The 27,841-nt window shown below is 39.3% G+C and overlaps 2 protein-coding genes across 3 annotated transcripts; both read left to right on the forward strand.

The window, feature by feature from the left end:
- The first annotated feature begins 474 nt into the window (after nucleotides 1–474).
- LOC106928178 (coiled-coil domain 40 molecular ruler complex subunit) lies at nucleotides 475–11,972 on the forward strand. Its single transcript, XM_088002898.1, has 18 exons — nucleotides 475–555; nucleotides 804–867; nucleotides 2,130–2,251; nucleotides 2,429–2,512; nucleotides 2,691–2,910; nucleotides 4,041–4,198; nucleotides 4,305–4,427; nucleotides 4,992–5,113; nucleotides 5,388–5,631; nucleotides 5,720–5,902; nucleotides 6,059–6,304; nucleotides 7,570–7,783; nucleotides 7,941–8,110; nucleotides 8,195–8,286; nucleotides 8,452–8,572; nucleotides 9,731–9,919; nucleotides 10,001–10,159; nucleotides 10,598–11,972. The coding sequence occupies exons 1-18, from the start codon at nucleotides 487–489 to the stop codon at nucleotides 10,838–10,840; spliced, it is 2,823 nt and encodes a 940-aa protein (XP_087859024.1). The 5' UTR covers nucleotides 475–486; the 3' UTR covers nucleotides 10,841–11,972.
- Nucleotides 11,973–12,886: 914 nt separating this feature from the next.
- ccdc40 (coiled-coil domain 40 molecular ruler complex subunit) lies at nucleotides 12,887–26,519 on the forward strand. 2 transcript variants are annotated; one of them, XM_015004257.2, is made up of 20 exons: nucleotides 12,887–13,232; nucleotides 14,148–14,285; nucleotides 14,367–14,692; nucleotides 17,254–17,364; nucleotides 17,467–17,586; nucleotides 17,880–18,005; nucleotides 18,959–19,108; nucleotides 19,194–19,316; nucleotides 19,808–19,908; nucleotides 20,473–20,528; nucleotides 20,728–20,788; nucleotides 21,164–21,380; nucleotides 21,456–21,582; nucleotides 22,421–22,661; nucleotides 22,737–22,800; nucleotides 22,895–23,015; nucleotides 23,135–23,299; nucleotides 24,414–24,532; nucleotides 24,834–24,949; nucleotides 25,928–26,519. In XM_015004257.2, exons 1-20 carry the CDS (start codon nucleotides 13,019–13,021, stop codon nucleotides 26,133–26,135), a joined length of 2,904 nt encoding a protein of 967 aa, XP_014859743.2. In that variant the 5' UTR covers nucleotides 12,887–13,018; the 3' UTR covers nucleotides 26,136–26,519. The 2 variants fall into 2 exon arrangements, with proteins under 2 accessions (XP_014859743.2, XP_014859746.2); XM_015004260.2 differs by having other exon boundaries at nucleotides 12,888–13,232; nucleotides 20,731–20,788.
- The last annotated feature ends 1,322 nt before the right edge of the window (nucleotides 26,520–27,841 follow it).

Below are 27,841 nucleotides of genomic sequence, written 5' to 3' on the forward strand. Positions count from 1 at the left end.
AGCAGTCATAAATATCACTAAAACTAAATTAAGTGATTTTGTCTATTTGACGGTAAGCTAAAGCGCTTTTACACACGCTTTTTTTTGTGTGTTTTTACTGGGTAACTAAATGTAACTGCCATTGAAAATTCATATACCGGAAGTTACTGTTGCCTGGTTACGCTTGTTTGGTCACAATAGCCTACTCTTCGGTTTTGTTAGCTGCAGGAAAGCGGTGGTAGGTCTTTGTTTTCATTGTTCTTTATTTAACAAATGAAACGAAAATATGAGTAGGCTAATACCTCCTGAAAGTGTACTTTTTTAGTTGTAAACAGTCAACTTTTATCGAACGGAATGAATTACGATACTTAATTTTACTTGACAGATGTTGAGTACCTCACAACAATAAACGGATAATAATTATAATGGTGATAATTTGTCACGCAAAAACCGTCAAGACAGCTTGGCGTGACATGTTAACATTTTGTCGTTAAGACTACAGGTAAAATGCAGAACGTAAGCGACGAAGACCAACTTGACGAAGACCACCTGAATGCACAAGATGGCGCTAGTGCGGTGACTATCCCTCTTTCTTTTGAGGTTTAATTTCCATAAAGCAGACTTGTTTTCTGTTTTAATTCCTGCGCTGTGTTAGTTTATTATCAATTTAGCTTAAGATAGCAGATACTTGGTTTTCTTTCTATTTTAATGTCCTATAGAATATCAGCAGGGTATTATGTTTGCAACACTTTCAAGTTGAAGCTTAAAGTTATACTGATACTCAATGTGAAGCTCATAACAGATTTATTTTTTCTCTCATACAGAGTCCATCAGCACAGCAGTCAGATGATGTCACTCATGATTCTGTTCTTGATCCAAATGTGGCAGGTGAATACTTGAATAGTCCTTAGTATCCTATTAAGCCTGCCATTACACAGCTGCACAGTATACTCTGTTTAGAGCACTTGTTGTCAAATGGGAGTACAAGTACGCTTGGGGTTCTAGAATTCTGTTTAAAGTTTTATAAGAATATTATCCAATAGTTTGACCCAACCTGGCTTGTGCAGACTACATCCTTTAGGTCAAGGAACAGCCTGACCTGCTGCTTTTTCCATTTGCTTTTACTGCATTAACAGTTAACCCAAAAATAATTCATACCTTGTACAGATTTAAAAGTAAAATTATTTTTCATTTAACTAAGAAGCTATATATATATATATATATAATATTTCCAGGTTGTTTTTTTTTTGTTTTGTTTTTTGTTAGTTTTTTTTTTGTTATGGCCAAAAATATTTTGGAAATATTTCGGTAGAAAATAGCAACAAAAATTGGTTCAATGTACCATTGTTATTTTAATGTAGCTTAATCCCATTTTAAGAGTTCATTTCATTCATATCCTTAATGAAATATTTCATGGTTATTTTTTTACAAAAATCTTAATTTGTATTATGTTAATCTTTTTGTTTGCACAACATTTTTTCTAAAAGTATAAATGGATGTAGTTTGAGATTATGATCCCTAAATAGGATGCCTATTGTTAATTATTTATTATTTATTAGTGACAAAGATTGATAAATCAATTATTTAGATTTAACATGTACAGTGACTGCTAGGAAAGACAAGTGTCTTGTTGTTGACTCACCACTCAGAAACCACTGTTGCATCCTTGATGGTTGTGCGGGACGCTTCACTTCGTCTGCTTCTGAGTCTGACTCCGGGTCAAAGATGTACCATACATACCATATAATTTCACATCTGTTTGCATTCATTTTCCCTTTCTACAAAGTGTGAATGTAAACATGGAGTTGGGGGACCTCGGCCGGCAGCAGGTTATTTGGATTCAAAGTGTCAAGAGGCTCTTAAAGAGCTCATTCTGAAAGGTTCTTAAGGCAATCTGCTGGGTGCCTGTCTTTAAAAAGGAATGACCTGCAGAGAATATGTGAAGTAGAAAATGTCACACATGAAGTTAGCAATATGCTATCAACTATAAAGGAAACATAACAAAAAAAGGGGAAGTTTTCAAGCTGGTTTTAAGGACAAAGACAATGAAACTCTTCCAAACTCTATGTCAGACTTTAAAAAAATACCTTCTCTTTTTTGTAAGTTTCCTTCACATTTTACTTCATGTTTTTTTTTGGCACTCTGTGTAGCTCCTGCAGCTGATCAGTTGAGCATTGGCACATCAGAAGACGACAGGGGACCAGAACATGACGAGGACTCACCACAAGAAGAGGAAGAAAATGAAAACCTCTTCATTATACACCCTGAACATGTCTGTGTTTATATATACAGTGTTTTACTGTATATATTTAAGCTTAAACATACAAGCTTAAAATGTGCTTGTATGTTAATATTTAAGTTTCACAAACATTTGATGAATTTATGAGCCGTTTCAAGATATTCTGGTGATCTTGCCTCCTGATAATTGTTTGTGTCCTCTGCTTTACAGCCGCTGATCCAAGGATTTCAAAATGCTTTCAACGTTTACTTCGAAAAACGTCTAGAAGGACTCCGGCTAGAACTGAAGGGAATGGTTGGCTACTTTTCAATCAACATCAACAAAATTAGGATTTAAATGAAATGTGAACAGTTCTTGTTTGGCCTGTTGTACAAACAGCACATGTATTATGCCATTGTGGCCCCAGCGTAGTGACAGCTTTGAAAGTTTTATGTCTGATTCTCTCATTATGCTCTCTTTCTTCTGAGTCCAGGTGCCAGTTAAAAGGGTGGGGAGTAAAAAGGTAGCTGAGCTAATTCAGGAATTGGAAAAAACCGAAAAAAAACAGAAAGCAGCTGAAAGCAAGCTGCACGACATTCAAGAATCCAAGACAGAGACTGAAGCTGAACTGAAGCGTGAACAAGATCGTCTGAAAGAGGCACAGAGCCATTATTACAACATAAAAAATCTGAGCCGCCAAGCCAAAGCTGTGGGTAGGATTTGCTTTTCAGTTGATGCTGCTCATGCATCACTGATGTTCTTCCCTCTTTTCTTTTTGCTCAAATGAGCAAATATCTGATCATTAAACTGTTACATGTTTTAATGTTTAAACTCATTACTTCGATTTTGAAGTAAATGTAATTAAGCCCATATCCAATAATCTCTCAGTTTGTGCATCCGCAATCAAACACAGAGGTAAACAACACAGCCCATGGCGTCAAAATACGAGCTTGTCAGAAGAGCTTCACTCTTCAGTTTAGGTTAAGTCAGATGGACGATCCGGTGTGTGCTTGTTATGGTAACTAAGCTCTTCCAAAAGACTCAAAGCTGAAGTCATATATTGCTTTCACAGAAGCTTTGTGAATTAAAATGTTTTGTTGTTCTTGTCTTTACTTAAACTTATCTTATTGGTTTGTTTTTAAATACAGTGCCCATAACAGATATCTTATATATTTTTTTGCTTGGTATCCCTCTTAAATGTTTCTGATTTTCAAACAGTTTTTAATATCAGACATAGATAAATCAAAAATACCAGATGATTTAATTTATTCAGGGAAAACAAGATTTCCAAACCAAACTTGTCTTGTGTTTAAAAAATAGCAGTTCCCCCATTGTTTAATTATTACTTAATCAGTTATTAACGGAATTAATTGTGACACATAGGATCAAGAAATCCCTTAAAGGACAACATGAAGTAGGTTAGAAGAAGTTTAAAAGCAATTCATGACGCCTTAATCTAATCTAAAAAATAAGGCTTTGGGACTTTGATGAACTAGAAGAGTTATTTATTCACCAGTGGAGAAAACACTGAACAGCTGTGAGCATTTCCATGAGTGCCCAGCTAACAGGAATATTCTACAGCTAATCTACGCACTCACAAAGAACCAGTCAAGGAAAAACAGAGTAAATAAATAAATGATGATCACGGTGCAAAACGATTATTTTAACTGGACAGAATTGTAAATTCACAGGATGTTGAAATGGTATATATGGAATGCAGCCCATCATGTCATAACAGTGGATATACACAGTATTACCATAACAGTAGAATGTGATTTTTCAGATCAAATATCTAACCTCAAATTTTAAACATTACATCTTTCACTTCTCTGTTTTACACCAGTGTCTGCAAGGCAGGCGGACCTAGACAAAAAGCAACAGCGGGTCATTTTCGCCCAAGCAGCCAGGGAGGAACTGCAGTCCCAAGTCAAAGTCATGGATTACACCAGATACAAAGTGAACGCACAGAAGACAAAGGCAGAAGAAGACAAAATAAAGCAGGTGCCTATGCTGTTTTGCATTGACACGTCTTAACTAATTTTCTAGATGGTAGGAAAAATCCTGAACTGAGTGGTAATTTTTTTTGAAAATGCCTCTTTGTCATCAGGACTTGTATGTAGATCATCTGACAAAGGACTTGGACAGCAAGGCACAGCAGGTGGCGGAGTACGAGATCCAGGGAAGCGCTCAAGCCCAGGAGACAGCGGAAGTCACCAAAGCACTCTCTGAGGTAACTGTTACGTTAAGAAAAATTAAGAATTTCTAGCATATCGGTTCAAATGTCAGCTTTAGAAAAAGACTATGTAATCAGGCATCGCATATTTTTATTAACCGGTTTTGCAACTGCCTCAGTGATTGTGAAAAAAATATATCAGGTGATCCCTTTTATTTACACAAGTGCTTTTCTGATCATTTTGATTCATTTATATTTTATTTTAATTCAGAGCTCCCTTCTGTGTGTTTTCATTTAGAGCGAATGTCAGCGTGTCAGGTCCTATAACATTGACTTTTCACATTACTTTTGAAAGTATTTACATAGATAAATATTGCTGAGAATCATCAGCATAACAATAAAAAATTGTGTCAATTTTTTTTTTTACAATGGTGAAGCATGATAATTCAGACAATAATAAGATAAGCTAAATGAAAAAAAGAGGACAAGGGCAAATAAACATTAAGAAGGTGTGCAAGTGTGGCTTTTCACCAGCTAGTTTAACTCATTAACAGTATCTTAATATATTCAGAACCTGAGGTCAGACTTGAAAGCTGTGCATTCATGACTGTCTTTGTCTAGGCTGAGATGGAATACGAATCGCTGCTAATGATGCACAAAAAGCTGCTGCACCAGTGGAACAGCAACATAACAGACATAAAGAGACACGATGAGACTGTTAATGCGATGCAGGAAGCTGTACGGTAAGATGGAGAGTAAGGGGGAAGGCTGAAGATGTCAACTTCTGTACAAGTTGGTTTTAACAACTTGACAAGGAAGAATTTTAAATAAAAAAGAAATATTTGCTTGGCTGTTTGAGGTTTCTCAAGCAGATGTGAAAAATATGTTGTTTCTGCTAAATCTGTCCAAAGTTCTATATATTTAAGATATACTCTGATTTTTTTATTATTAAACTGAAATGCTAATAATGTTATCCTTGCTTGATTGCATGTTTTTTTGGGGTTTTTTTTACTTTAGTGCGGTTGAGGATGAGGTGATCTTGCTGGACAGAGAGATTGAAGGTTATAAGAAATCCATCTACGTAGAGCTGGAGAATAATGAGACGCTGACCGTTCAGCTGAACCGGAGTTCAATGGACTGTGTGTCTGTGGAAAAACTGATCAATAAGAAAAAGTTGGAACGAGAGGCGCTGCAGGCTCAGTTCACCGCCTGTCTAAATTCCCTGTCTGAGACAAAGCAGATCTTTGCTGCACTCACAAAAGTACAACAAGAACCTTCTGAAACCTCTCCCTGCTCTGATGCTTGCTTTCAGTTTCCTAACCTGACTTCTACTTTTTTCTCTTTTCAAGGAAATGACGGCACATCAAACTGAACTAAAAAGTCAGAAGAACAGGCTGGAGAAACTGAGTGCTGCACGTCTGGAGCTGCAAGAGAAAATTATGGCCTACTTTCAGCAGCAGCTCACACACAGCAAGGCGGCTTCACATTCACAAAATCTCACAAACAAGTTGGTCACTCGAAAGAAGGAGAAGGTAAAAAAAAAAAAAAAGTGGCTTGAAATGTGGGACAATAACAAACCAGAATCCACAATTTAAGCTATTTTTTTTGTTTGCATTTTCTTCGTTGTGTTTATTTTTTCTTTTTATCAGAAAGTATGTCTTTTGTCTTTCTTACTACATTAATTACAGATGCATCAGCTGCAGCTGCAGGAAAGAGACACCTTGTCAGTGAAGCTGGAGTGCCAGAAGGTTGAGCAGCACGTCAACAGCCTGACCATTTCCTTGGAGAGCCTTGACGAGGAGATTAATAAGTACAACAAGTTGCTGAATTCGCATGAGAATACATTTGCTTCGCTTGTTCGACAAATCAGGCAGAAAGAAACAACAGTGAACACCCTAAAAATCAGGATTGCTAAAATTGTGGAGATCACCGGGGTAAGAGACTAAATGGAGACAGAAAACTTTAGCTTTTACTTTAGTTTTACCATCTTTCTGGGAGAACAAACTCTGATCTCTGATGATTGTCCTGGGTCCCCACTTATGCTCTCCTTTCTTCTGGTGCTCTGTTTTACACCATTATTCAATTTAAAGACACAGTGATTAATCATTTCCAATTTTCTAGGAGAGCCCACTTGATTTTTTTTTAAATTATTTAAATCTTTCTGAAGTGTTTTGATATGAGGCGTATCTCCATATAAGTAAGTAAGTAAAATATTTATATAGTACCTTTCATAGACATGTAAACTTTATTCCTTGTTTCACACCAAACCCAACTGAGAATTTGTTTCCAAAAAGTTAATCTGACCAAAGCACAGTGTCCCAACTAAAGGCTATGTAGCATTAGCAAACTCTATTTCTACTTTTGCAGTGGCTACATCAGTTATCTACATAGCTGGTTGTTGTGTAGATAACTGGTGTTTATTGTAAAAATGCCACTTTTTGGTGCAGTTTTCTAGCAATGAACTTTAGAGGTTTGTTTTACCTTTTGTTTCATGATCCTTTTTATTGTGCCAGGTGCAGGAAAAACATGATTCTCATTTAGGATAATGGACAGTGAACAAGAGAAATGGGCCTCTATGCCTCAGGAAAAGAGAATAACATGGGTTGTTAATTAGAAGCTCATAGAAAATGCTTTATTTATTTATTTATTTATTTATTTATTTATTTATTTATTTATTTATTTATTTTTATTTCATTTCAAAAAGTTATTAGGGGATATCTGCAGTTGTGCCATTGGTGATTTCTTTAAAGACAATTAACTCAAATTAAAGGCTGGATTTTTCCAAAATTTTCTGTGGGAGATGATGCTTCTTTAGTGGATTCATGTTAAAGTTTTCACATCTTTTGTATTTATTTATTTTTCTTAATTTACAGAAAACTTTTGGTTACTATTAAAAAATAATTATGCACATAAATTGAAGTACTTAATTAAATAATTTAAAAAACACTTAAAATATATACAAAGTATTGTAATAATAATAATGTTTTCATAATATACAAATTTAATTATTTTCTATAAATTCTCCAGTGAGATGGCTCCTGATGAAGTGATTGATTATGTGTACACATGAGGCTGATGAACTTTATGCCTCATAGGATTTTGATGCATAAGTGTAATAAAGTGGACTTAGAAATGCTTTTTGTAATTTAGACCTAAAAATACCGAGACGCATTTTTGATTTGCTCCTTCCTATTCCCAGCAAGAAGACGTGCATCCTCTGCAAATCAAGATCGATAATATACTAGTTGAGATTGATGAGCTTGCTGCTCACATCAAGAGTGAGCAGCGCCTCTGGTTGCTGCACCAGGGAACCCTGGTGGGCCTGACCAGAGAGTTGGATGTCAACAAGAAGAAGATGCGCAAACTGCAGAAAGACTACACTGGACTGCAAATGAAGGACATCCGACTAGATGGTACGCATCCCATGTGCAGAAAATCACTTCTTGGGTTAACAGTAATTCTGTTGTGTATGAATTGCCAGTCTGATAATACCACATTTAATTGTAAAGCTATTCACTATTAACCATTAGCATCCCTAAACAATGTTGACTGTAACTTCGCCACCCCCAGGTCAGACTAAACAAGAGGAACGAGAGCTGGCGGAGCTGGAGAGGGGCTCGATGGTGCTGAGGAAAGACCTCGAGAAGCTCTGCAAGCTGAAGACAAAGAACAAAGAGCGAAATGAGACTCTGGAGATGGAAAACATGCAGATGGAGACAGACTTTAGAAACAAACTCAAGGCATGGCATGGCTGTTTGATAGTTGTTCCTTCCCTTTTTAACTTTGTAATCGAACTAGAACTAACTTGAATGTGTTTTTGTCAGGATGCTGAAGAGCAATCTGCCAGCCTTCACATGAAACTCGAGAACATTCAGGAGGAAAAAGAGAACCTCCTCAAGTGTCTGGCGGAGGCTAAGTCAGTCACATTTAATCACAAACTGGTCACCATCTTAATTACATACCTTAACATAATTTTTTAAATACACAAGAGATTTAAGCTGACGTGTTGCTGAGGTCGTATTTTAGACATATTTAAAAGAACAGCATCTCAGTCTGACTTCAGGCTCTTGTAAATCTGCAGGCAGCAGATCATGCTGTGGGAGAGGAAGACCATTATTCTAAAGGAGACTCGGTCAGTAGTGGAGTTCGACATTAGCCAGGGAGACATCCAGAAGATGAATGCTGAAATGCATCGAATGGAGGTAAGCATATTTAGCTTCATGTGATGATGAGGAGAGATAATAAAACCAGATTCAGCTTGATCATTTTACTGTTTGTCGAGGTAAACATTTGCAAAACAAAGTGTTGCATTTCTAGTTTCTTTATGATGGTATTTTTTGTATTAACTTCCACGATGTAGTAGGGCTGGGTGATAAATTGATAACAATCTCTATCGTGATGGACACGGCATCAATATCAATAGAAAATATGTCCAATAATTTTACTAAACTCCATAATCGCGCAGCATTCTGAGGGGTTGGATTTTTTTGGTTACCTAGCAACAACCTGTTGACTATGTTTCGCAGCAGCAGTTTCAGGTTTCTCCACCGTGCCTTACGGCTGCTTAAAAATATAAAACAACGAGAAGGGAAGGGGAAAAAATGAGTACCACAGCTTGAATGGAAAATGCAGATAAAGCAGGAAAGGTCACACCACCAGTGTGGCAGTGTTTCAAAATAACAAAACTAATCAATAATTATTGACTGATATATTGTGTTACAGTTATATTGTGATACATTTTTCAGCCATATTGTCCGATATAGCTATTTTGTACTGTATGTTATGTTAGACATGTTTTGAGCCACAATGAAGTTCTTATAAGACTGAAGTGTAACTATATATGAGCAAAAGTGCAAATGGTAAAAAAAAAAATGTTAGCGTCTAAATTAGCTGTTAGCATTTTAAAACAGTTGCAGCATGAACAGTCTTCTCGTGTGATGTAAGCATGCACCTTTCAGCCTACTTCGGTCAATTTACCTTTTTTGGGAAGCAAAATTAATCCTATCAAAAACATTTCAAGCATTCCAGACATTCATTCACCGAATGCACTATCACCGATTTACACAGGCAGCAGATTGTATTGCAGAAGAGTCTGCTCAAATACTGAAATAATTTAAGCTATCACTTGTCTTCAGTTTCATAACATTGATTGAATTGGTGCACCGCACGATGTAAAGGCAGAGTGAGGACCCCGTACAGTCACCGCTGGCGTCCTGGGTTTGATTTCGAATCCTGAGCCTTTTGTTGTGTGTCTTTCCCTTTTCTGTCGCCACCTGTTTCCTGTAAAGTCAAATTACAAGTCTGTAATATGTCTGCATTTTTTTTATTCCTATTTCGGACCTTCCGCAATATTTGTGCAGATATATATCGACAAGCTGACGAAACGACAAGAGTATTTGATGAGGGAAAGCCAGAAAGTTGTGGAGAGAAGAGAAAACCTCGACATACGCAAGGATGCCATGATCCGAGACCGCCGCCAACACCTTGCAAAGTGGGAGCTGAAACGCTCCTGCGCTGGCCTGCAGAGAAAAATCCAAAAAACATTATATGTAAGTAAGAGAGGTAGATTTATCAACATCCAGAAAATAAAAAGAACAAGCTATATAATTATCCTACATATGTCTCTTCAGGCTTCTGAAGTTTATGAAGAGGAGGCGAAGGAGCTTGAGAACAAGAAAACTCTCCTGAGTGAGAATATTCAGCTGCAAACGCAACAAGTAACTGAACTGTCGAGCACCAGCACAAAGATAGGCCGTAACTTGGAAAACCTCCAGGATAACAAAGACATGGTAAATCTGCGAGCAATTTTTTTCCCCCCCAAATTCTTTGTATGATTAAAATAGTTGGTGCTAAGTATTTTAAGCAGTACTCATCACTGTCATGAAGATGAACCAAGTGCAGTGCACTATATCTTCATTCTTCATGTAAAAAATAACTGGCATTCATCAGTCAAACAAGTGAATCACATCGTGTTACACAATAGCCCAATAAAGGCGTGGTGATAAAGTATATTTTAAGGCTGTTTCTTCCTACGTCAAGTCAACACAAGTTGAATTCCTGGCATGAGTATCACAGCTTCTATTTTTAACAACCTCCCACACACATTAACAATGAGCAATCGAGATAATGTCTTATTGTTCCATCTGCCTGTGTGATGTCTGTTGCAAATGCTCAAAAATGTATAAGCACCAAACAACTTCACCTTGTCTTTCTTCCCCTTTTTCCAGAACCAGACTTTCCTAATTACTATGCAGGATCGAAACAAGAAGCTGCAGGCCGTTTGCAAGGGGATCTACAAACCGTCATCCAGCAGTGAAACAATCGGAGCCACCCTGCAGAGTCAAAGGGAGCACCTGGAGGAGTGCAGCAAGGTCTTGAAGCAAAGCTGTGAGGACTTCCCTGAGCACCAGGGGGCGCTGCACCCTGTGACACTAGCAGCAGAAGCTTTCATAAAAATTGCCAACCAGTAATGTTCTTAGAGTGAGGCGGTGATTGAAACGTAACAGTGAGTACAACAAAGGCATGTGAATGAGATACAAGAGGAAATGCCTAATTTACTGGTTTATCTGAATGTTTGTTTTTTTTCTTCTTTGCTGTAATGTTTGGATTTAATTATTTGTTTGGAAAACAACATGTTTCCTTATAGACTTAGGTAGAGAAATACAAAAAAGAAAATAGTTAGTGAAGTTGTCAGTTTCTTCTTGGAATCAATATGTAATTTACTTTAGGAAGTAAAGTTCAATGTATTCACGTTTCTTCCCCTTGTGTTGTTTGATCTGTATGTTTGTCAGTAATATGCTGCAGCAAAGGCCACTTACTCTTTATGAAAAGATACCTTGATTGAATCAAATAATTAGGACATTTTAATGGCTTCTCCATTAATAATTTAAGGTGTTTCAGGACACCGTCATGTTTCAGGATGCTTCTTAGTTAGCACTGCTGTGGCTCTAGGAATAGTTCTGCAAACCACACTTTGAGTCTGAATACATTTCCACTAAAACCAAGCAGCCCCGTGACGTCCATGATGGAGACATGCAGACTGGATATGAATACAATGTGAAGACCTTTCAATGACCAAAGCCATGCTGTGGAACTGGTTTCTCCTTAAAATGTCTGCAGCAGTTTTCCCAAAACAAACTCCTATGCATGTTTGTGTCTACAGGCTAAACCCTGAACAAACCGTCATTATCACTGCTAACATGAAGCAAGGAAAATCATGTCATCAATTAAAGGTGTTTCCTCTAATGAAACTGTTGAATAACCAACAAATAATGACAGAAATTGTCTGTGCCTTGTCACTGATCACATTATTTCACACATTCCTCCTATAATGGTTGTTATGTTGAGTTTTCTGCTGATGGTTGCGAGAAATACAACGTAGGCACGAATGTACAAATGCATCGATTATTTTTGTGAGTTTGAAGAAGTTGCTACTTTTCCTGCTGGAGAAAAACTGATAATGTAGCAGCTTCAATACTGTGCACCATGGAAACCAATGTAATTATTGTCTAGACATATTAATTGTTAGTAAGACTGTTAATAAAGTTAATAATTTTTCAAGTCAGGAAAGCAGGAACAATTAAAATGATATCACCAGTCTTATATGGGTCTCAGTGTGTAATTCTGAACAAATACGACACCTAGAAGGCAGATCAATGAAGCTTTATACAAAAAGATTGAATGGTTATAAGAAAAAGTAATGTATTGTCGGTGTGTTGTCGCATCATTTTGCTTTTATAACCTAAAAACCAGTTCTCTCTTTGAGATAACAGTTGTCTTTGTCAGTGCATAAGTTGTAGATCTGAACTATATGAACAATTTCCAAGGCTTTTTCCAAAAGCTTTAATTACACTTCCTTACTTTTTATGAGCCAACTGATAAAAGACATCCTTCAAAGTACTTACACACACACACACACACATATATATATAAACAGCGGCTTCGATTTGCATCCTCCCTTATGACACACTAAGCCCACGTATGTTTGGCTTAGAAAAACACTTTGTCCTGGTAATATTATTTCCTTCTGTGGAAGAGGACTTTGCTCCGCTGCTCTCTGTGTTTGCTCCCGTCTGTGGCGCAGAATGTTTACCTTGCTGTGATTAGGAATTATTAAGCTGAACTCTAATGTGCCTGTTTTAATCCCTCTGAGCCCCCCCCCCCCAAATCATGTGAAAAACTCATCTCAAAACTCACTCACCGTGGCAGAGCAGAAGTTTATTATTGTTAGACAAGACACTGAAAGTGCCTTTAAAAATAAACAGCATCCAAGAGTGAGGTGCTTAAAGTAACGCTTTGTTTAGCTCATTGTTTCTAAGAGTGCGGTTAAAATATGACGAGTATGCGTGAAAACCTGGGTCTGTGTTTTTTTATGATCAGATGACTGTCCCAGCCTCTAGCTGAGCTGCACAACCAAGGTTGTCACACAGGTTTTCCTTCACGCCCACAGATGCATGCTTGAAATAAACAGCAGGGCGTGGAAACTACCCTGTCCTTTTTTTTTTTTTAATCATACTTTACCCTGCTCCTTCACTCAGTCTGTTGGTCTGCTGTAGAAGTGTGTGTGTCTGTCTGCGTGTGTGTGTGTGTTCGCTGTCGCCTCACCGGCTTCAGCTGTGTGTACGCATCAGTGATCCAGCGCACTAAGGATGGCGGAGGAGTCTGTTCCAGAGGGCCCCAACCTGAAGGAGCTGAGCGAGGAGGAACTCTGGGAGCTGATCAATGACAACCGTCACCGGATCTCCCTCGGGGTCCGACCGTGCATCTTGATCCCCTATCTGAGGCAGGTCAAGGTTCTCACAGAGGTGGACGAAGACGAGATCCTTTCCCGTCACAACCTGACTAATCGCTGCATGAGAACAAGTAAGCTTCCTGACTAGACTTTTTGTTTTAGGTTTGACTGTTTGAAGAAAAGTTAGATCTGCTCAAGCTGATAAGAATTTCCAGAGGTTTCTGCTGCAGCTTCTTATTGTAACGTTATGGGTTCTGATTTATCCTCTTTTTGTGTTTTTAAGTCCGCCAATCAAAGGTATGCCTATTGTTTACATTTTTTCCCCCTCTAAATATGTCAAACAAAAGTTTATCAGATAAAGCTGACCTGAGTAAACGCACAGAGCCAGTTACAAATGGTCTTTTAATTCATCAAAGGGAGAAGCTATTCAGACCAACCTGACCCTGTGTAAAAAGTAATTGTCATCCAAATCTAATAACTAACTGTGGCACCTTAGGTAACAGCAGCAGCTGCTGCCACCAAGCATGCAGGATAACTGATAACGCTTCACATAACTGTGGGGGAATTTTGGCCCAGTCTTTGTTGCAGAATTGCTTATATTGAGCAACACTGGAGATTTTTTAACCATGAATATGTAAAGTGATACCACAGCGTCTGAATTAAATTTAAGTGTGTAGTTTGACAAGCCCTCCAAACCCATCCATTGTTTTACATTCAGAGATAAACTTGTACTTCAACTCATGGTTGAACATCCCTCTTCCTTTAGGTTTTCTAACACATTTAACCAATATTTAGCTCTTTTACTGGTAATGTCAAAGGTTTCTGACTTTGTAAATGAACAAAATTTTACTTTCAGAAGTTGCTTGAATGCCTGTCCAGACATGTCAATATTTTTTTATTTAAGAATCGAACAAGGTTAACAGCAATGAACATATGTAAAACTGAATTCTGGTGGATTGAAAAACTGGGTTTTTGCGTTCTTTCCAAATAAAACGTTTCACTTTTCGCACGAAGCTGAATCTGAGATTAATTGTGTCACCTCTTAGGCTACATGTTGGATCTGCTGAGGACCCAGGGAAGAAACGGAGCCATAGCTCTGCTAGAGGGGCTGATGATTCATTACCCAGTTCTCTACACCCAAGTTACGGGACGTAAGCCCAGCACAGAGCCCTCGAGATTCAGCGGTAAGTGTCCTAAAACATCTCCTACTCTTTCAAAGGGTGTCTTTGTCCCCTACAGCTCACCTTGCATTTTCCTCCTCTCAGGCCTGATCAAGTACTCAGAGCTGACCGAGTACCTCATCAGAGCGGTAACAGGGATGCAGACGGAGTTGCAGGAGGCCCGCAACGAGGCCGGCAAGATGAGCGCCCGCTGCTCCTCCCTGGAGTCGGAGGTCAGCCAGCTGATGGAGCATGAAGAGAAGTGCAGCCACCTTCAGACTGAAAACGAACGCTTGCAGAGACACCTGGGTTCTCTGCAGCGGGAAGTCACCAAGCTGAAGGACGAGAAGTGCGACTTGTACATCCGCTACACCGCAAGCATTGAGGAGAAATCGGCTATAAATGGGCGGCTGCACGACCTGAACCTGCAGGTGAGTTGATGCCTTAAAATCTCTCTTTGTGTTTTAATATCATTTTTTTCTCCTAAAAAATAGAAGCAGTCTCCAATATTTATTTTAGGTTATCATTCCTTGTTCCTTCTAAGAGTCTCAATGTCTCTTATTGCTAATCCAGGGAAAGCATGATTAATGTTAATATCATAAAAAAAATAGACTAAAAGTACAAAAAGAAGACTCAGAAGAAGTAATGAATTAGATAATTTTGAATTTCACCTCAGTTCCTATCTAGTTAAACATGTTTCTTCCTAGAAGACGGTGAAGGTGGATATAAAGGGGAGTGTCTAAAAACTGGTTGTACTTCTGAGGTTTCCTCATTAATGAGGAAGGACATTTTTTGAAAAACTCCTTGGAAAATGTGATTAAATCTTAACCAACAATTCCCTGCATTACATGGTAAAATGCTGGCGTGCTGTCTGTTAGAGTTAATATCTTTTCTCAAAGAAAACATCACGAGAATTTGTTTTCTCTGGTTTACAAATGACCGTTTTAATGAAGCACATAAAGTACAATGGTTTAAACGGTGAAGGTCAGATTCATGACAACGGCGTGGACTCATTCAGTCTTTTACCAAACTCCTAACAATCTGAAATGACAATATTTTATGTTAAGAACAATGTTCTGGCAGAAGGAAACAAATACAGCATGTTTCATGCAGCATTGTTGAACAGCTTTGTTGAATCCTTTTTTTTAAAAAAAAAAAGTATGTTTATTGCTAAACAGAACAAAAAGAAAATTAGCTACTAAGCTTAAATTTTAATTGTTGTACATGAGCCTAAAGTACTGTTTAAAGATTAGACACATAATGTGAAAATGTGTTATTTGTTCACTTTGTTATTCTTGGAAGACAATAAAAAAATAGTTTGTATCATGTTTGAAACCTTTTTCTATTATTATTATTACTATTATTATTATTATTATTATTATTATTATTATTATTGTTGTTGTTGTTGTTGTTGTTGTTGTTGTTGTTGTTGTATCTCCACTATCAAAACTTTCTGGATTTTCTTACATCAAAAGTAGGATGATTTGTGGGAAATATATTTTTTTCCTAATTTTTCTTATATTACACTTAGTAATTTCTCTTCAGCTGTTAAATGGTTTACTTTAAAAGGAAATGAGCTAATTATGCTCTATGAGTAGTTTACCTTCTCTTTTTTTCATATCCTAATCAGGAAATATGACTGCCGGAGCGTCTTTGATGCATTTTTTTTCTGTACCAGGAAATCACAATGTGCAGTTTGTCACGCACTATGAGCAGGCTCTGCTACTATTACTACTATTAATAGTAGTAAAAAAATGTTTCTGGAAACATTATTATTATTATTATTTTTTGCCTAGAAAGAAATGTTTCTAGGTAAAAGCCGAAGCTCTTTATCTCAGCTTCAACAGAAAACCAGCAACTAAACCCAAAGTTTATGTAACCGGTACTTATTCAATCTGAAGGATTCTACATTATGCCACCAATGTGTCTGCAAAGAGGTTATTGAAACAGGCAGGGCTCGTTATGCAGATGTGCTTCAGAGATGGAACAGCTGCAGTCACCTGCAGACAGGACAGGTGGGTAGAAGGAGCTGTGGTGACTCAGCTCACACTCAGTCATTATGATAAGAGGTGTTGAAAAAAGAGCAGCTTCACATTTTCTGAGGGATTTTGACCAAAGGATGTCGTAATCTCTTAATGAGGACCACAGCATGTTTGTTTGTTTGTTTGTTTGCACAATAGCACAACATGTCTTATTCTAAATAATTTCTAAATGTAAGAAATATGTGGTGCTACCAACAAACTTTATATAAGTTCCAAGCAAATTTTATGTATTTCTTTGACTTTTTTTAATCATACATTAAAAAAAAACCAAAAAAACAAAAACAAACATACACACACACTGTGGGTCACAAGTAAATAAGTTGTTGCAGTACATCAAACTTAACAAAAAGTTAATGACAATGCGGTTGTCCGTTCATCTTTGGCTTTTAGCTCTTTTAGGCATTAAGATTATTTTTTTGTATCTTTATATTTACAATATTTTTCTACCAGCTCAGTGCTCCTTCTTTGTCCTTGTCTCTGTTTTTGTCTTTATTTCTGTCTTCTTCTTATCTTCTTTTACTTCTGACCTCTTTTTAACCCTCTTATCAGGAAATGAAGACTCAAGTGTCTTCTGATTATCATCATCAACCCGAATGCACATCCGCAGTCCTTCTAACCAACGTTATGACTGTTGATTACACATTTGTGTACTTTTTTTTTCTTTTCCATTCTTACCCTTTTATTTAGATCTCTCTTTTTTTTAGATCTCTAGTAATTAGGGTTTTTCGATTAGGGTTTTTTGTGTTAGCCTTGTTTTATATAAAAACTGCTCTATGCATATAAAATGACTGAGTTTATGAGTAGAGATGGGAATTTACAAAGAAACTTTTTGAGACTTGTGTCAAGCTACAAAAACAGACTTCAGCATGGCATATAAAACACACCTGTTTTGTTTTTATTAGGAGGCAACAGTTCATTATCAAATACATTTGTGTTGTCTTTGATGGCAGGTGTATCAGCTGCAGACGGACCTGCAGAGCATTCAGATGGAAAATGAGTTCCACAAACAGCGTTCCCTCCGAAGCGTTTCTTCTTCTCAGACCCCGCAGCTTCAAGAGGAGGTCAGAAACCTCTCACTGAGTGGTGTCAGACAGAGAAAGGATCACCCCCCCCCGCCCCCCTTCCTCTTCATGATCTTGTCTTGTCTTCCTCTCACCCGACAGGCTCATAAGGACATCCTGCAACAGGACTTGGCGGAGGCAATCGACAGTCAGGTGGAGCTGGCGGAGCACCTGAGAAGCTACAGAGAAGAGAATGAGAAGCTGCTCCGAGACAAACAGGGGGTGTGTGTGTGCATGTTTGTGCTCTGCCATCATTACGAATGAGGAAAAAGCATGCAAATTCAGCTTAACGGTATTAACAGAAGGTGACCTTTTAAGATTTCCATGCACAAAGTTAACCATGACATATAAAACTGTTCCTTGATCATAGGAAAATATCCACTACATTTGTTTTTTTATTAGTTCACATGTTGGACTAGGCACCTTTTTTTTTCTTTTTTCTTTTTTAAAAAAAAAGCCTAGCAGCAGTTTTGCTTCTGATTGTGTTTTTAATTTCGCCATATGTATTTTTTTAGCTCTTGAATCAGACGGAGGCTCTGAGCCTTCAGGTGCAGCAGCTCTCTCTGGACTGTAAGATGCAGCAGCAGAAGAGCATCGTGGTCCAGAGCCAGATGAAGGAACTTCAGGCAGAGAGGGACCAGGTGGGTACAGTATCTGTTCCCCTCAATCACTACTTAATATCACTGCCGTTTTTTCAAGTTGTGTGCTTCTGTTTCATATTTTGCCTTCAATGTTCAGCTGGAACTGATCCGCCATAATGTTGTTTTTTTCTTATTATTCCTCATATGAAATGTGTATGTGTTAATTTGCATGAAAACCATGCTTTGTTGCACATGTTGTTCCCATGAGGTCTCCTGGCTGCTATTTATAACACGAGCGCTGTACTAAGAAAACTGCTGACGTATAATCTGCCCCACCTTAGAAAATACCAAGTGTATCAGCCTTATGTAGCTGTTTTTGTTGTCTGTGACAGTGCCTGAGTGTAATAAACTGTGTAATAAACATTCTTTCTTTACTACGTCTTCTAGTTGAATTAAACGTTGCTTTTGAATCCTGGGTTCAAAAAGCCTGTTATCCCCTAACAAACTCTCCCCATTTAATACTTCACTTATTTTTTAATTAAATCTTTATCTATCAGTTAAGAATAATGAGCCTATGCTGTATTTGTACTACGGAATGTATCATTAAACATGCTGAAAATGTTCTAATATCAGATCCCATCTTTAAAAGCTTAAAAACAAAAGTTAAAACTTATTCGTACCTTACAATTTTTAGATGAATCATTATTTTTCTATTCCACATTTTTGTCATTTATTGGTAGTTATCAAAAAAGGGAACGTGACACCGCTTTAACACCAATCTGCATTTCTTTTTTCTCAACAGAAGCCATCGTCATCAATGTTACGTATTAATTTGAACAGTCCCTGACTTCTAAGATGCATTCCAGGTTTAGTCGGTCCGTAGCCACTTTTCCGTGGTGGTCGTTCTAGATGAGTCAGGAATCTGGCCTGACTTAATTAGGAGCCGTAAGGATGCTATTTAGTTTTAACTGAGCACCTTTTGATTAAGTTGAAATCTTCCCCTGTGTGTACAGGCCTACCAGTCCAGAGACGATGCCCAGGCCATGATCGCCCGCGTCCTGGCTGAGAAGGACACACTGAGGAGTCAGCTGGTGGAGCTGCAGGAGGCCGTCTTCACGCTTCAGGCAAAGCGCAGCCCCAGACCCCGCCTGCGGAAATCCGGTGTATGTTTGTAACACACAAATGTCCGCATTCACACAAAAGTGCAACAGGTGCAGAAGTAACTTTGCTGGTGCATTCGGGTTGAAGGTGAAGGAGATCAGCTGGGAGAGCCCAACTTCCAGCTCTGAAGAATGTCCTCTTCCGGTCCGACAGAGACTACGGCGCATGGACGCACTTAACCCCATGTCCCTGAGTTCCTGCACCTCAGAGGTGTGTAACATGTCGCTGTGAGAGATGAGTTTCTATTTAAGAAGATTTTAGTGTTAAGTAATGCTTTAGTAGTCTACACTGCTTTTCAAAACGCTGTACCCCTTAAACTTGATCAGAGTTGTTGCGTCCTTATGTGATGGCTTGCAATTGTGAAGTAGGAGGAAAGTAATATACAATTTCTTTTTTTTTTTGACTAATAAATTATAAAATAAAAATAATCTAAACTTTGACTGGTCCAGTGGCTAGTCAGGTAAGTAGATATATTCAAAAACTGACCAGCTTTTCAGTCTCTACTGAGGAAAAGCATCCAACAGCATGACATTTCTGCTACCACCGATATTATCATCATAATGCTCAAGATGCAACGTCATGTTCTGTTAAGCTTAAAATAACTAGTCCACATGACAATGCAACATTCCAACAGAACCTGAGAAACTTTGAATGAAACCTGTGCTTTTTATTTATTGTATTCTTGTTCTCTTTGTCCTTAGTCAGAAGATGCTGTCCCCTCCAGCATCCGATCTAAAGGCGTCGAACCACCCAGTCCGGCGTCTCTCCGTAGAAGACAAGAAGTTTTTTTTGAAGAGAGCAGGTGTGTGTCTGTGTGTGTGTGTGTGTGGGGGTGTGTGTGTGTGTGTGTGGGGGGGGGGGTGCGTGTGCGTGTGTGTGTGCGTGTGCTATTGTATATGTACACGTAGAGTGAATTTGTTCTAGTCCATAAGGTCTTTGGTGATGCTGGGAGTGGGTGTCACCTTACATACCAGGAAAAAGGAACATTCGAATTCTGTCCTCTGCATTCTTTTCTGCTGTTGTAAGGTGACTTTCAGGTGAATTATTAATTCACAGAAATGTGAGGTTCCTGTCATGCATCCGTGGAGGCAGGCGACAGGTGTTGAGCTGTCTGCTTGTACTCTTAACCCCATTTCTTTTTATTACTTTTGTTCCTGCAGCCTAAAGGAATGTTCCGTGTTAAGAGTTGTTAGAAGTTTTAGCTTTGTCACCCGAAGACTATAATTATTTGCTCCCCAGGAAACCAGTTAGTGCAGTTGCATGATTTAACCTCAGCTATTTGTGGAAAGCCTCCTAGCTGTTCGGGACGTCTGTGTCTAAGCATATTTCCAAAGTTCATTCTAGTTTGTTCTTCCTCCTCACCTAGTTTGGAAACAGAAGACACCGACTCTGTGCTGGATGACTTTGTGTTACTTTCTGATGGTACGTAGAGGCAATGCTGTCCCACAGTGAGCTGTCCTCAGTGTCTGGTCTTTTGCTGTTCAGTTGAAATACCTTTATTACTTATTGTTTTAATCTGAACCTTTGTCAGCACTGAAAGGTGATACATTAACTCTGGCATATTATTGTCGGGGAAAGCAGCCCTGGTGCCAGATCATCTCACAGCCTCTCTTTTGTTCAGCAGGGAGTGAAGACGAGCAGAAACCCAGACCTTCCTCCTCTCGTGGCTCCAACTCTGTCTGGTGAGGATGAAAAAGGACCTGGGATTTTTTTTTAAAGTACAGCCTAAATATGTAAATAGTGTCACTTGAAGAAGAATGCCTGAGATAAATGGGATAAACTGTAAACAATATCTTGTCAATTAAAATAAAAAAACAGGCCTGTAAACCTCTATGAACAGATTTAATGAACCGATACAGTCTTAATCAACTATCTGAATTAGTGCAATACATTCTGAGAACTGGATAACTGGTGGCGAATCTCCTACTTCCTCATTTCTCTGCCATGTCTTAGCTAATCAGGGTGCCTTAAGTCGTCTTGAAATGTATTTCCAAAGATTTCTCAATAATTGGAGTGAAATGCTAGAAATCAACTCCAATTTTCTCTCTTCTCCTCAGCGTCTCAAAATCTTCAGCCCCTCCCTTCCTGGTGCGTTCTCGTCCAAAGGCCATCCGCGTCAACGGCCGTGTCCTCAGCCTCTCCCTCCAGTGCGAGGCACTGCTAAGCCAGCTCTCGGTCGTGGGAGGAAACAAGTCTGGAGTGTTTGTGCACCAGGTGACTGAGGGCAGCGCCGCCCATGCTGTCGGCATCAGCCCCGGGGCGCAGATTGTGGAGGTGAGTGTACTGAGAAAGAAGGTGAGGTTTTCCTGTAATGAATAATGCCATTCTTATCAAGCTGTTGTTCTGCAGGTCAGGTATGAGCAAAACAGCAGGGCTCTGAGGATGGTGCTGGAGGACTCCACTCTGGAAGAAGCTACGTGGGCTCTGGGCCAGGTTACGGGCTTCTGTCAGCTGTCCCTCCGCCCCAGGCAAAATGGTAAGCTTTACAGCGCTAAAAAAAAACTAAAGGACAGAGAGCAGTCAGTGCTGTGCATTTTGTGTTTTCTTTTTCTACGTCAGTAGGCAATAATGGTTCCAGCTGATGTGAAGTAATCAGGAAGCAGATTTTTTTTTTTTTTTTTGTGCGATTGTAAAATTAGATAACAGTTCATTTGTTATCTTGTCACATGGGGAGATGATATCAAAATGTTACCTCTATTTAAATAATTTTCTCATCCGCTAAAGGATTCTGACTCATATCAGAGTGGAGTAATTAAATCATGGAGTTACAAACAAATAGACCAGCTAATAGTATTCTATCACCAATCTGTTTGTTGAAAATTCAAGCTTTCAGACATTTGCAACACTTACCCTAATCAGCAAAAAAAAAAAAAAAGTGCATTGGATTTCCAGACAGCTATTCAGTTCATCCGCAGTCCTTACAGCCTTTTAGTGCGCAATTTTCAATTAATTTATAATTATGATCAACCATATTGTACATCACAGATTCATTCTTGACTAGCAGGCTTGTTTCAGCTCATAAGGAGTTGGTGCACTCAGTTGGTGCAAAGTCTACTGCTGGTGAACCCTATGGACGCCAGAGATGCGATTGTTTGCCAAAAGTGCTAATTCATCCTTCTGAAACAATTGATTCATGTTTTCCACTCACCTTCATGGCCAGGGGCATCTAAACTAGCTGGACTCCTCTCTTGGAGTATGCCAACTACATCTAAGAGAGCACAAAACAAATAACAAATATCCTCAGCGTTGTGTGCAGAAGATGACTGGTGATGAAGGTGTTGCAGCACATTTACTGTCGCTGTCCTCCTGTGCAGACTACGAGGCACTGCTGCAGCAGCTGCAGAACAGCACGATGTCGTCGGGAGACTCCTTTTACATTCGGGTCAACTTATCCCTTCCCGCCGGTGCTAGCGGGACCTTGGCCGTGTCGTGCAACGACATCCTACATGTGACAAACACGAGACCTGCCGGCACCGAGGATCTGTGGCAAGTGAGCCAAGTTCACCCGTGCCAGCTGCTCGACCTGCACAGTGGAACAGTACCCAATTATTACAGGTTGGTGCTCTGCTGTGAGCCGGCAGCAGATCCTGGCAGGTCGAGATGACAACGGATTTCCTTCTGTGTTTTCAGGGCCCAGAGACTTTTGATTCAAACAATTGAAGATATGAGCTTTCAGACAAAGAATTGCCAGAAGGTATTAAAAAAAAAAAAAAAAACATATTAAGCAATCTGACTAATAAAGCGTTCAGGGCTCTGAGTTAATTATGAAAAAACTGTCATCATCCCAGGCTGGGCGAGAAAACACCTGGAGTGGACAGAAGGCAGTGAGGATTGTCAGCACGGGGCGCCAAGGAAGGAACCCTCTGTGGGTCAGTGTGGATGAAGAAAACACGAACGGCACCGAGTCAGGTACAGCGAGCTGCAGCAGCACCATCACAGACGTAAACTGTTACTGCTATTTTTGTGCTGCAGGGTTCACAGTTTTTAATGAACGTTGCACGTTTGCCTGTGTTTTTCCACCTCTGAAGGTTCTCCGGTGCCACCCAAATGCTGTGTAACCCTCATGCCCTACACCCTTGTTACTCCTCACTTCCCGCCAGTCTGCAGGCCTATCCTGCTGCTGCCAACAATACTGGGACGCATGCTGGAGAAGAAGCTGGCCAGCTGGCAGGGCTTTCAACTCTGTGAGCCTGGTAAGAAACGCTGCATCGTTATCGCCTCGCATACCCATCTCTGTCGATGCAGTCGTATAGGAAAACATGTTGTAACATTGTAATACTTTGACACATAAAAATGTTTGTCACTTGAATTTCTTCTTCTTTTTTTTTTTTTACATCTTGTCATTTTATAATCTTAAACCTCAATGTATTTTATTGGGATTTTGTGTGATAAGGCAAGTGGAAGGAAAATGATTTGCAATTTTTTGTTTCACAAAAATGTGAAAAGTGGAGAGTTCATTTCCACTCAGCCCTCCTGAATCAGTGCCTGGTTTGAAGTGACAAATCTTTGGGAGAATTATTTTTGTCAGTTTTGCACATCTACAAATGTTTTGCTCACTCTTCCTAAAACAGCTCAAGATCAGTGCTGTCCTCCTGTGAACCCAAATCCAGAACAGCTGGATTTGGGCTAAATTAAATCACACACTAGTCGACTGTGGCAACCACTTAGATGACTTCTGAAGGCATTTAAGAACATCAGAGTAAGGAGGGCTGAAACGCACACCACAATTTTCAGATTTAAATTGATACATTTCTAGAACCATGTATAAGTTTCTTCCCACTACACAATCATGCAACACTTTGTTTCTTTATGTGTCTAATCATATTTAAGCTGTAGCGTGACAAAGAGTGAAGAAGCACACAGGGCACAAATCCATTTGCAACACACTTTATGTTCCGAAGATATAACACGTTTTATTGGTGAGATTACTGATGCTACTTCCGATTTTACACCGAAATGATGGTGTGTCTGACTAGCTGTGTAAACAATCTGGTCTCTTACTGGGCAGAGGTAAACATTTCATTGTGTTTATCCGTAGCTGTAATCTAGGAAGGAAATAAACGCTGTAGGTAAATATTTCTTAAAAAAAAAAAAAAAAAAAAAACTGCAGCAGCTATAAATAGTAAGTGTGTGCCAATGTTCCCTGCAGTCAGTGGGGTAAATTAAATGTTTGTTGATCTTTGCGGGGAAAGTTTGATCAAAGAACAAGAACATTTAGCGGAAAACATGGGGAAATTAAATATTTAGTGCTCAGGTTTAACGGATGTGGTATTTTTGTGTGTGAGTCAATGTGATCTGTCGCTGCAGAGACGTTGACCTCTAGTGAACATGCTGCTCGGCTCCAGAGGTCTGAGGTTCTGGAGGAGGTGGAGCCTGGTGGAAACCAGTGCTACACTCTTCAAAGTGTTGAGAAAGTCATGAAAAAGGTCAGAACACACTCATTTTTAGCATGTGTATTTAGACCCTCTGTATGTAAATCTGTGAACAAAATCTTTTTTTAAATCACACGTTTATGTTTTTCTTTGTTTTATTCCTCTTAGACTCAGCTAAGGTATGCCTATGTATGCAAATCTCCAAATTGCAAAGTGTTGTGGTTTCAATTTGAGACTAAAACTACCAGACAAACCAACACAAGCAGACAGTCGTTTTTAATTATAAGGAACTCATTTCAGAGTGACAATCTTTCTGATTTAACGGCATATTTTGCCACCCCCCTCCTTCTCTCAGGGCCTTCACTGTGTGCTGCCGTTAGGCCTGGACTGTGTGCGTCGGCTGCACCGCTCCGAGATCTATCCAGTTATCATCTTTATTGGCGTATCTGCACGCAACGCACGTAAACTGAAGTATGTTTGTTTTGTTTTTTTTTTGTTTTTGTTTTTTTCATAGAAGCCACTGAGTTCTTAAGCACTACATGTACAAGGGCTAGAAATGTTAAACCCCTTGAACTTTTCCAGAAACTACCTTATATGGATCCTACACCATGTCCACAGTGAGTCATAAGCTGTTTTCGCACTGCAAGGAACGGAACGGTTTCACCTGTACTGCAGCCCTGTTGTGTTTGCATATACACTGAGGGTGCCATCGAAGCGGTACCGGACATCATTATTTTTTAAACTAAACAATGTGGTTCACAACCTTCACCAGTTTGGGGTTTGAGTTGCCAACTGCCAATATAATAAAGAAGAAGAACAGTTACTACTACGATGACATCAACTCAACAAAGGATGACATGGATTTAATTTTGCTGCTCATCAAAATAAAATACAGTTTAGTGAGAGCCAGCTGCCAACGGAAAATCGACGTCTGACTCCATAACAACCAGCGGCCAATCAGCTGCTGATTCTAAGCAGAACCGCTTGGCTGGCCCGATTGGAACCACAGCTCTTGTGGCTCCAAGGGGCCGGGTGGAACCGGTCGGAAGTTCTAATGCAAACACGGTCGGCCCTACTTTGAAACCATTCCGTTCCGGACCGTTCCTTGCAGTGCGAAAACGGCTATAGGGTTGCTATCTTGAGGTACGAGGAAACTAGTCAGTGTTGATTGGAAGATGCATGAAGCCACATGCAGCATATCCTGGATGAAAACATATCAGAGACTGCAAAATATTTCATTCTCCTCTTCCAGCAGGACAAAGACCCCTACACTACCACACAGTATAATTGACATTTGAGTATTTATACAATAAACCGCCTGCGTTTTCTTGAACAGTAACAGAACTACCATGTTTTAGCTCAAACGCTGCAGTAAGGACCTCCAGTGAAATGATTTTACATATCACCCGGTCTGAAGTCAATGCTCCTCTTTCATTTTCCGTTTTGCAGGTCAAAGCTGCAGCGTGGCGGCCAGACGGAGGAACAGCTGCTTGCATGTTCGAAGAGCGAGGAGCCGCTGTTGGACAAGCTGCCGTGCCTGTATCACAGCATGGCTCCGGACTCCTGGTGTGACCAGAACTCCCTGCTGACCAGCCTCCGCACCGTCATCTGGGAGGAGCAGAGGAAGGTGGTCTGGGTGGAGCCGGACCTGTGGTGAAGATAAGGGGAGGAAAATGGAGATAACATTATATATATAAGATGAATAAGCTTTACACAATATATTTTTGTAAACTTGAGTATGTATCCATGATACTTGTGAGTGTATAAAGTCCTGCGGGAATGCCTTGTATAAACTGTATATTATCTTCCATTTTAGGTATTTGTTTATAACAAGCATTTGTAAAAACAAGAAATTGTATCTCCATGTTTGCTGTAGGTCAGTTCTTATTATGAGGGATTGCATCTGGCGTAGATCTCTTTTAAATCACTACATCTAACCACTACTGTTTTTTAAATGTCGTCCAGAGGGCATTTTTATCTCACTGTGTTTTTTAATTCTCTTTTGTTAAATAAAAGGTTATTGTTGCACATTTAATAAGTATCACAGATGTCTCTGGAAGTTTACTTTCTGTAAATCGTCGACAGGTTGCTACATTGTCACCGACTCTGAAATAAGCCTGGAGCTGGTGACGTTGTTTGTGCCACTCAAAGCTAAACACTGAACTCAGAGAATGTGTTGAATCCACTTCCTCGTAGCTTCTTTTCTCCCTTTCTCTTTCCTTTTTACATCAGGAAATGTGATACTGTGTTTTTCACTCAGTTTGACGCAATCACTTTAAAAAAAAAAAAACTACTTCCTTTGTTCTCTCAGCAACCGTGCCAAACTTGAGCATGATTGGTATTTTTGTCCCTCTTCTCTGCAGTCAGCCTCTGAAAGGTTATATTCATCTGTTTTTTCCTCCTTCTGTCTTTTCTTTGTCTGCCAGAGTTTCATTCACACTGAAAGTGTTTATAAAAATGGTATCGCTCTAAATTTCTCTGAAATTTCAAATTTAGGGAAAATGCCTCAAAATTTGCTGTATTTTTATTTAAATGTTGATTGCCAGATCTTTTAGGCTAATACAGTGGTTCTTAACCCTTTTTGAGGTACTGAACCCACCAGTTTCATAAGCGCATTCACTGAACCCAACTAGAGTTTACTAAGTCTTCTTAAAAGGCAGAGTCTCTGAGAACAGTTCTTCAAAATATAGTCAGTGTTTTCAGTAAAGTTGAGTTGACTGTCCAGGAATGATCCAAATTTGCCACAGTTTCAACAGGTTGGCCATCGAGAGAAACTGGAACCACTTCAAGGTCTTGTATAGATAATTTAATTAGCTTTACATTCTTAAGAGAATGAAAAACTAATAATAAATAACAAAGACTTTGTGGTATTCTGATTTAGTAAAGTAATTATATTAGTTTTGTTACCACCCCCACGCCACTAGAGGCAGTACCAACCCCTAAAAGATGCGACTAAGGAGCAGATTTAGAAGTACACCGAAAGCTACAGAATTTGGTAAAAACAGTAAAAACAGTGAGCTTTGCTGACGTAATTAAAGACACAAGTTCAAATCCATGAGAGTGGAGCTCCTTCAATCAGGGCTCCTCCGCAGCACTGATTAGCTCAGCAATGTAACGTGATCCTCTGCAGCAAGTGATGGCAAAGCGGGGCGTCATCACGCCTTTACACAGTGTGTCTTTACCTCCGCGGCAGAGGCTCCGCCGAACCCCTGAGACCGACTCACCGAAGCCCTGGGGTTCGATCGAACCCAGGTTAAGAACCACTGGGCTAATATGTAAGGTTTATTTAATTTTGTGAAGGATTAAGATTTTTACAGGTTCATGCTATTTTATGTATTTTCATACTGAATTCAGCCATTTAGC

Source organism: Poecilia mexicana, unplaced genomic scaffold (genome assembly GCF_051168715.1).
Source record: "Poecilia mexicana isolate PSO_F unplaced genomic scaffold, ASM5116871v1 scaffold_1, whole genome shotgun sequence".
Taxonomy (NCBI): Eukaryota; Metazoa; Chordata; class Actinopteri; order Cyprinodontiformes; family Poeciliidae; genus Poecilia; species Poecilia mexicana.

Bases quoted from the DNA above. Each gene is read 5' to 3' on its own strand.
- ccdc40 (XM_015004257.2), top strand. From the start codon at position 13,019: ATGGCGGAGGAGTCTGTTCCAGAGGGCCCCAACCTGAAGGAGCTGAGC. The intron at 14,693-17,253 runs GTGAGTTGATGC...CTTTGATGGCAG, and splicing joins TGCACGACCTGAACCTGCAG to GTGTATCAGCTGCAGACGGA. The intron at 22,801-22,894 runs GTATTAAAAAAA...TCATCATCCCAG, and splicing joins AGACAAAGAATTGCCAGAAG to GCTGGGCGAGAAAACACCTG.
- LOC106928178 (XM_088002898.1), top strand. From the start codon at position 487: ATGCAGAACGTAAGCGACGAAGACCAACTTGACGAAGACCACCTGAAT. The intron at 2,252-2,428 runs GTCTGTGTTTAT...TCTGCTTTACAG, and splicing joins TCATTATACACCCTGAACAT to CCGCTGATCCAAGGATTTCA. The intron at 5,632-5,719 runs GTACAACAAGAA...TCTCTTTTCAAG, and splicing joins TCTTTGCTGCACTCACAAAA to GAAATGACGGCACATCAAAC.